Below are 8867 nucleotides of genomic sequence, written 5' to 3'. Positions count from 1 at the left end.
GGCCGTTGACTTGTTTGTGCAGCCCTCGTTGCGTAACGGCATGTCGACTCATGCAACCCCCTATCGCCTATCATGCATGCACGTCTGACGCACATCTCCAGCTGCCTATCGCAAACAATCAGTCACCTAGCCCCTCATGAAGTCATCACCTGGCCAATTACGCCTACACTCGACCCTATCATCTGGTCCCTCGTCAACTGCATTGTTCCCCTGCTAAGGCATGTCACCTACTCGCCTACTCCTCAATAGCTTGACAAACTGTTACGCTTGTTAGTCCCAATGATAACAACTGCATTGTCAATAGTGGCTATTGGTCACAATTGCCTGCTTGCATGAGCCATTGCCTCTTATACCAGTTTGTAGAGTTGAAGCGGAAGCAGATAAAAAGAGAGCAGAGAGCAAGCGCATTAATTGAGGTGCTCAATGATCCAAAAATGAACATTGTTGAACAGTGAGATAGAGTGAGAGTGAGTCGATGGATAGGTGTGTACTAGTGTGGTACACACAATGAATAAAAGAATATATTTATACTTAGGGTACAATACAATTACATCCACTAGGGTAGTTCACATGTGTAAAGTAATATATACATAGGAGAGCATAAAGGGCCTTTACACCCAACATGATTAAGTGTGCTAGAAAGAGAAAAAGAGAAAATACATGTAGAGGGAAAAATTGAGAAATATATATATATATATATAGAGAGAGAGAGAGAGATACATAGAGTGAAGGTAGTGGTGGCAATCATGGAGGTGGTGGGGATAATGGTAGTAGTAGTGGAGGTGGCAACAGTGGTAGTGGCGGTGGTGGTGGTGGTCAAAAAAATCAAGGGGTGGAATATGTGGACTATGTGGAACAAGAAATGAAGCTTGCCCAAAAAAGCTCGCTTCTCACACGCACTCTAGTTGCTAAGGGTTTCAAGCAGGAGCATGGTGTGGACTTTGATGAAGTCTTTTCTCTTATTGTGAAGATGACTACCGTATGTTTAGTACTGGCTTTGGTTGCTCTTTATCGAATGGATGTCAAGACAATTTTTCTTCATTGGGACTTGCATGATGAGATTTGCATAGAGTAGCCTAAGAGTTTCGTTTTTCTTTTGCTTGTTTTTGTTAAAAATGATATGTACTGAGAGAGAAAGAGAGGAAATGAGAGCGGGAGAGAAAGAGAGAAAAAGAAATAAGGAACGAGAGAGAGAGAGGGAGGGAATAAACATGAAACATAATAAAGAAAGAGAAAAAGAGAGAACGAGAGAGGGAGAGAAAAGAATAAATGGATAAAAAACAAAGAAATGGTAAGATCTTGTTCTTTAATTTTTTCTTTTCTTGTTTGTAGAAGTAGTAGTAGTAGTTCTTTCAACACCTAGTATGTGAATTGAGAAAGAGCCTTATGGCCTTAAGCAAGCACTTAGGGAATGGTACCACAAGTTTGATGCTTTTATATGCATTCACAGGGATATTTCTGTAGTGATGGATTTGTGTTTATACAGAAGAAGGCTCGTGATGGTAGCCTTATGATTTTGATCCTCTATGTGGATGATATGCTGATTGCTAGGAGTGGTCATGATGAGCTGGATGCCTTGAAAGGTCAGCTCAAGAAGAGCTTTGAGATGAAAGACATGGAATAGGCCTCACATATTCTTGGGATGTGCATTATGCACAATCACTCTAAAGGGCTCCTTTATTTGTCATAAAATGAGTACATCTAGAAGGTCCTTGAGTGGTTTCATCTGCAAGATGTTAAACCTATTGGTTGTCCTTTACCTTCTCATGTGAAGGTAAGTCAGTCTGATTGTCTACAGTCTAATGAGCAAAAGGCCAAGATGACCAAGATTCCTTATGCATCCATAGTGGGCAATTTTAAGTATGCCAAGATAGCGACTTGTCTTAACATAGCATTTGTAGTAGGAGTTGTGACACGCTATATAGCTACATTTAGCAGACAGCATTGGGATGCCTTCAAATGTATCATACGATATTGTGACTATTAGGGTTTCCACGTCTTCTCTCACACTCTCTCCATAGCTCTTACTTCCACTCTGTGCTTTTACTTTAGGGCTCACTCCCTTCAGTTTCCTCCACAATGGATGCACTAAGCATGTGATATCATGGGCCATCTCAATATGTCTTGAAGCTTTGTGAGCTCCACCTTGAGACTTGCTATTTCCCATGTAAGGTCCATGCCCTTCCCTTTGTCTTGAGTGCTTGTGATAAGTTGCTCATGGTGGTTTGTAGATCTTTTAGTGTAAATGGTGATGATGCATACTAAATAAATACCCTTGACATTGCTCTCCTTTAACAAGTCAACCACACAAATTGCCTCATTGATTACTTTGATTAGTGCATCTCTTTGCAAACTCAATTTGTGAACACTTTCGTTAGTGCATGTCTTTGCAAACTTAAATTGCTTACTAGTGCTTTATGGAGTTCCTTGTCCTTGAACCCGTTAATGAATATAGTGGAGATTGATTTTTGAGTAGGCTATTCAACTATCAGAATCCTCTCATAAAGACTTAGACTTGGATAATGTAATCAAGGATCTCTTCCGTCTTTATGATTGGCATTCATTAGCTTGACAATCAAATTATCTGCATACCGTACTTTGATACATTCTTATGTCTACGTTACATTCTTGTGTTTGTGAAGGTGAGTGAATTTGCAGGGGGGGGGGTGGGGGGGTCACGATTGTTTTGCAACCTAGCTATCTTTGAGGCTATTGTTTGTAATGGCTACACTTACTTGTACTTGAGATATTTGCAAATTTGTTTTTGCGAGCTATGTTACATGAGCACATGCCATCAAATGGTCATCCACTGTAGGAGCACTCCTTACTGTGTGCACACGTCCAATGGGACGTCCTATGATACATCTGCAGGCTATCAAAACAAATACAAGCCAAAGACCACCTTGATGCTTTGGCAAATTGGCAGTGTTAGCATCCAGCCCTACCACAAAGAGACCAATCTAGCAAACATCAAGGTTAGTAAGCAAATATCTTTTATTGAAACTATTGTTGTGCATTATCTTTCAAGATCTCACTACATTTTTGAGATTGTTAGATTGCATACTGTGGAAGGCATAGCCTTTAAAGTTAAATGGTTTTAGGAAATGATGTATGAAAGGGGAAAGCTAAAGAGGGGAATGAAAATAGTGCACTGTGCATCATTCTCCCCACTGTGTAACTTGTATACGCTTGATTTTTTTCATGTCTAAGATCTCGCTGCGTTGAATTCCAAGATACGTAGGGCCAGCCATATACCTAGTAGTATATAGCAATCCAGATAGACGAGGTCCTGAGACAGGAAGAAGACCAGCATGGAGGCTACCCAACCTAAAGCATCTATCGTCTGTCATTTCACCACATTGGAATATCTCATTTCACTGTATTGGAATATCAAGTTTACTGCCCCCTTTATCTCTCATAGTAAGCAGCTCACTGTGGTACCTGGCGATGAAGTGCCAGAAGAGCAAGACTCAGAGGGGAGTTGAGCATGAAGGGAAAGAGTTCATATCCATAAAACCTGTCAGCACCTAAACCAATGAGTACCTGTCTTCTCCCCTCCCCCCATTTCACCTCAGAGGAATGTTGAGATGGCTGCCCAGCTCAGTGCAATATCAAGGTGACTGCCCCCCTACAGTAAGAAGAAGCTCCCTGTGGTACCTCAACTGCAAACTGGATGAAGCACCAGCACACAATCTCCAGAAAGCAGATTGGCCACTCCACCACCAGCACGCATGCATCTGGAACCTGCCAAACCACCAACAGAGACCTCAAATACGAAGTACAGGCCCCCACTCCGTCCATGTTAGCCACCCACACTCTCCTTCACCATGCTCTTTCCAAGGCCCTCCTTATTCATTATCTGTACTAAAAATACAGCTGCATTCTTTTGAAAAAGGGACACACCTTTCATCCTGTACCAAGTCTTATTAAAAGACTAACTCATATGCATGATGCCTTCAAGTAAAACACTCGCAAAGCAATTGACACGCCCTACACACAATACCTTTTGCTTACCTTATCCACATAAGGGACTGAAACTAAGGCTATACTTCTTTAAACCCAGTTACTCGCATGATTTATCCTCTCTGCATTAGATCCTTTAGGTTGAACTCAATCAATTTTGATTACATTCTGAACAATGTTTAGTCAACAGTGTTCTCAGACGGTTCCTTATAACTTTTTTAAAAAAAAGGCATCTATGGATCACAAGCATCCATGACACTTTAATGCAAAATGTAAATCAAGTGAGCACCACAAGCAACGGCTCCACATATGCACCACTTATTGGAAAACTATTTTCCCATCTTTCCAGAAAAGACATCAAGCCCAAAGAAGATTAAGCTCAAAAGAAGAGTAAAAACACTGGCAGATGAACCTACATGTCAAATTAAGAGTGCTTGATGGACGGTGGTTCAAATCTTGCGGATCTCAAAATTTTGTTTAGCGAAATAGCGCTCATCTGGCACCTATAGATCAGACAATCATGTCGCACAACAGACACTATCTCGACCAAAGTTTCATTACATGTTAAAGTCTGGCCATCATGTACCCGTCAACCTTTACACAGCTATGATGCTATCCGCTAAGTCTGAACCCACCCTCAAAGGTTGATGCAGAAAGGAGAACAAACTATCCTTTTGCAGAAATGCTGCAGATACGGCAGATTCAGTAAAACCAATTAAAGGCCCCAATAACCACAATCAAAACAAACTCGGTCTTTCCATGAGAGATTTTTAAAACAAGTATAAGGAAGACCCCTTTTAAGATGCCCAGAAGATAACAAGCTGTTTGTGAAGAGATCTTTGCAAAGATTGCAATATTAGCATACATTTCTACAGGTACGATTGATAGCCAGATGGTGTAGTTCCTAATCCTGATCCATATCCATAACCATTATAAGAGCTAGGAGTATTGATGAAGGCTGAAGTTCCGTAGCCCAGATTGTCATACAAGTAAGACCCTGTTAGTGAAATAGGACTCCTGTTCCCAGCACTGTAACCAGGATAATGGCCAACACTGAGAGGATGATGATCAAAGCCAGCTTGAGCTGACCCTGCACCATAGGCAGATACACCTATTCCGGCATACTGAGCCCTCTCAGATCCACGAAATGAGGGTTTCTCATAAGGGTTTCCAGATGCAGGACCTCCATTGTTAGTGCGTGCCCTTTTAGTTTGCTCACTTTTCCCAACATTGGCAGAACGTTTCCTGTCTAGCTTTGCCTTCTCTAGTTGTGCAATTCTTTTCTCCAAGGGAGCAGGGGCATACTTGTCTTCAAGCTTGTACTCACTGATTGCCTTCAAAACAGCTCGCATGGCTGCAAGTTCTTTTTGATTGGCATCATTCTGTGAAACATCCTGGCATGATTTAATAAATGATGCTAAAGACTCATATCTGCTTGGTGGATACAAACACTAAGAAAAGGCTCTAAACCAACATACCTGTGCTGCAGCTGAGTTGTTGCCATTCTTAAGAGTAGTCTGCACTACTTTCTTTGCCTCTTTAAGGTAAGATTTGAGTAGTGAAACGGGCTCAAAACTATCCAAAAGCTCAAATGCATTAGCAAATGAAAGGGCTTCGATTTGTTTGCCATCTTTGATTAGCTTGCCAACTATATCTGCAGGCAACACTTCAGAACATCAACCACTATAGCAAGGAAACATCCAAACTAATAAAAGCATGTGCAGTGTGGCACATCAAAATGACTGTAAAATCCAATCTATCAGAAGTCAAGTTTGTAAGGCAGGTACTCAATCAGATCAACTATTGACAATGTCCTAAAAGTCACCAACCTGGAACCTTGGCTGATAATCCAAGGTCACGACAAAGTGCTGGAGTCTGCTTTCGCCGAGCAATAGGAGTGACGAGCTTACAAAGCTCATCCTGGTCATAGTCAGGTGCCAGCCCAAAGGTGGCAAGTAGCTGCAAGAAGCTTTGAGCATCAAGTGCAATATTTGAACCTAGTTCACCGTCCAAGTTCATCTTGGACTTCCACAAGTCAGCAAACTGCTTGGCTGACTGTTTGATTTCCTCCGAGATAACACTGTGACTATCTCTAACAATAGGATCTGCAAGGGCTTCCAGCAAAATGACACAAGCACGCCTGTTAGCAGGAAGAGTTGCATCCTTCTTAGCACCTTGGTTAGCATTTTGCTCCGAAGGGTAATAGCCATCCAAGACTTTCAGCACTAATTGTGATGGATCTTTTGCAGACCTAAGAGCATAAGGAAGTTCAGCACTGATAGCATTCAGCTCTTTTCTATGTTCGGCAATGAAAAGACGCAAGTTAACTGAGTCCATGGCTTCACAGAAAGCCATTAACTCGGGGCGAGGCTTTATCTCTTGTTTGGGGGCTGCAGTGGAATCCTTGTCAGGAGAGTCCTCAGCATCTCCTGCAGCAGCCTTGGTATCTATGTCCATGGCCTTGGTATCCACATCTGCAGACTTGGCAGAGGTACTCTTAATGGTTGGTTCAGCATGGCTGATAGCAGCCTTAGTTTTCCCATCTTTGGTACCAGATTTCTCCATTTTGGTCGCATCTAAGGCTTGTTTCTCCTCGGACCATTTCCGTTTCTGTTCCAAAATGGTGGCAACAGCTGCATCTTTTTGTTCCTGCACACGTGCAAGCGATGCTTGCTCCCGAGAAGACACATCCGCCTCTCTTTTCTCGAGAGCCTCTTTAGAGGCCTCAATCTTGGCATTAAGGGCCTTCTCCCTCGCAAGGTAACCTTCTAGGGTTTCACGCAGAGTCTTGTCTGCGTCAAGGATGTATTCTTCAACATCTTTCCAGTGGATTCCAGTTTTGTTGATGAATGATTTCGTGCTTTCAAGCTCTGAGAAAGCTTTGTGCAGGCGCTCTTTACGCTCAGGCAGGCTTTCGATGGCCGAGACAGGGTCGACCATAGAAGCCATGACAGGCAGGCTGGGACGGCCTCACAAGGAAGGAAAACAGAAGGAGGACGAGTAAGGAGGAGAAGTAAAGGCACACCTGATCATACGCCAGCGCAGGAAAGACCGCCCCCACCCAGTTTCTTCTTTGTTGTGCGTCGCTCCTGCTGGTGTTCTCGGCAAGAACCACACAGCTTCTAGGTATATATACTCAGACGTAGCCTAGCCTAACTAACTAACTCCATGCCCTTTTCCTAAGACAAGACAACCAAACCCTAGGCTCAAATGCTATACAATCACAATAAGCTAAAGACGAATTCCGAGTATAAGTCTCACATTGTGAATTACAACAATATCATGAGCTTTTGCAAGAGAGGGACCATATTATCAAGGTAGGTACATATGGGGGAAGGGGACCACTAATCTTCACCCCCAACATCATCAATTACAAAAATATCATGAGATTTTGTGAGTGAGGGACCACTTGTCTAGTTAGGCACAATGGGAGATAAGAGGCTACTGGCCCAAAGTGACAAATTCTCACTAGGATTCTCACATTGTGAATTATGCTACCTGCTTCCCACCAAGCAAGTAGAATATCACAAGAGAATAGGGTCAAAAGAACTCATTGTGCTATAGTTTAGATGTTCATTGTTGTTGGAGCTCTAAAGCTCTGACAACTCCATTGATGTCCACACTTCTTGATTTGTTGTCCTTCATACGTAAGAAGCCAATCACCTTCGCTTATTCATCCAAGTCAAAATGAGTCCACCTTTGATCTCTCCCTCTCTCACACACACACTCTCTCTCTTTCTCTCTCAAGCCCTCTCACGCTCTATGGCTTCGATGCAACAACTCTCTCCCTCTACCTCTCAAATTGGGAAGGTTCCCAAGAAAGTAAGGAGAAAAGATGTAGAAGTAGACAACAAGAAGCTAGAACTACCCTCATAGGATTCCTTTCTCTCTACTTCATAAAAATGCTTGCATACATGGATTGCTTCAAAGATGGAGAACTAGATAGAGGTAGAGAAAAAGATAAGCTCAAGTTGCATTAGTGGTGGAATTCTTTATAATAAGGTCTTTTACCTCCTATATGAAGTTTTATTTTTTTGGACCTTGGGCAAGGCCTAAATCTCTATCAGTGCATATCACTCATTCTCTTGAGATCCACCCTTAGGATCTTGCAACCCATTAGGCTATCTATTTCTCGAAAGTGGTTGACTCACACACCTGCACATCATTAATTGTGCTTTGATTTTACAATTTGCATGGGAGAATTCTTTATAATAAGGTCTCTTATCTCCTATATGAAGTTTTTTTTTTTTTGGACCTTGGGCAAGGCCTAAATCTCTATCAATGCATATCGCTCATTCTCTTGAGATCCACCTTCAGGAACTTGCAACACATTAGGCTATCTATTTCTCAAAAGTGGTTGACTCACACACCTGCACGTCATTAATTGCACTTTGATTTTACAATTTGCATGGGAGTGAGCCCGATGCTCAAGAAAATTTAATTTTACAATTTTTGCACTTAGGCAACATGACATTTAATTTCAGCACATCTTGCATCATAGGGATACTTGTTCTTTTCTTGATGCTTGCGCTCTCTTTAGCTCCTTTTCTAACCTTTTACTAGCTCTTCTCTTTTTCCTCCTTTTTTTTGCTTCTTGGTCATTTTTTCCTCACTTGCTCCACTTTTACTCCCATTTGTCAAATTGACATTATCTCCTCACTATTGAAGTGCCAATCCCATGGCACTAGTGAAAGTATGCAAAACATGCACATAATGATAGAAGAGAGGGTAAGAGGTCATGTGATGATTAAGGGAGGGAGGTTGTTGATGGGTCTTTATTGCTCCTCAAGTACTTGCAACAAATAGTGGATATGCAATGGGTGAATGGTGTGATTGGGAGATGGGTCTGCACTAGAGAAGTTGAGGCTTTCTAGGTCCCTCCCATGATTGAGGATCCAATTGAT

General features: G+C 42.1%; 1 protein-coding gene across 1 annotated transcript; it reads right to left on the bottom strand.

Annotated features, from left to right (window-relative positions):
- Positions 1–4772: 4772 nt before the first annotated feature.
- Positions 4773–7141, bottom strand: LOC148021442 (uncharacterized). The gene is made up of 3 exons (XM_087699313.1): positions 5793–7141; positions 5442–5617; positions 4773–5345 (listed from the first exon to the last, which is right to left on the bottom strand). Exons 1-3 carry the CDS (start codon positions 6910–6912, stop codon positions 4833–4835), a joined length of 1809 nt encoding a protein of 602 aa, XP_087555439.1. The 5' UTR covers positions 6913–7141; the 3' UTR covers positions 4773–4832.
- Positions 7142–8867: the final 1726 nt, after the last annotated feature.

The sequence above is a fragment of the Lygodium microphyllum genome, chromosome 18 (assembly GCF_053477565.2).
Source record: "Lygodium microphyllum isolate KBCC chromosome 18, Lygodium_microphyllum_v1.1.10, whole genome shotgun sequence".
Classification (NCBI taxonomy): Eukaryota; Viridiplantae; Streptophyta; class Polypodiopsida; order Schizaeales; family Lygodiaceae; genus Lygodium; species Lygodium microphyllum.
The sequence above is the reverse complement of the archived record's forward strand: the minus strand, read 5'-3'. Positions and strand labels throughout refer to the sequence as shown.

What these genes read in the sequence shown, in the direction of transcription:
- LOC148021442 (XM_087699313.1), bottom strand. Translation starts at nt 6,912, where the DNA reads ATGGCTTCTATGGTCGACCCTGTCTCGGCCATCGAAAGCCTGCCTGAG. An exon ending in ATTATCAGCCAAGGTTCCAG is followed by an intron (nt 5,618 to 5,792) that starts GTTGGTGACTTT and finishes TGTTGCCTGCAG; the next exon opens with ATATAGTTGGCAAGCTAATC. An exon ending in ACAACTCAGCTGCAGCACAG is followed by an intron (nt 5,346 to 5,441) that starts GTATGTTGGTTT and finishes GATGTTTCACAG; the next exon opens with AATGATGCCAATCAAAAAGA.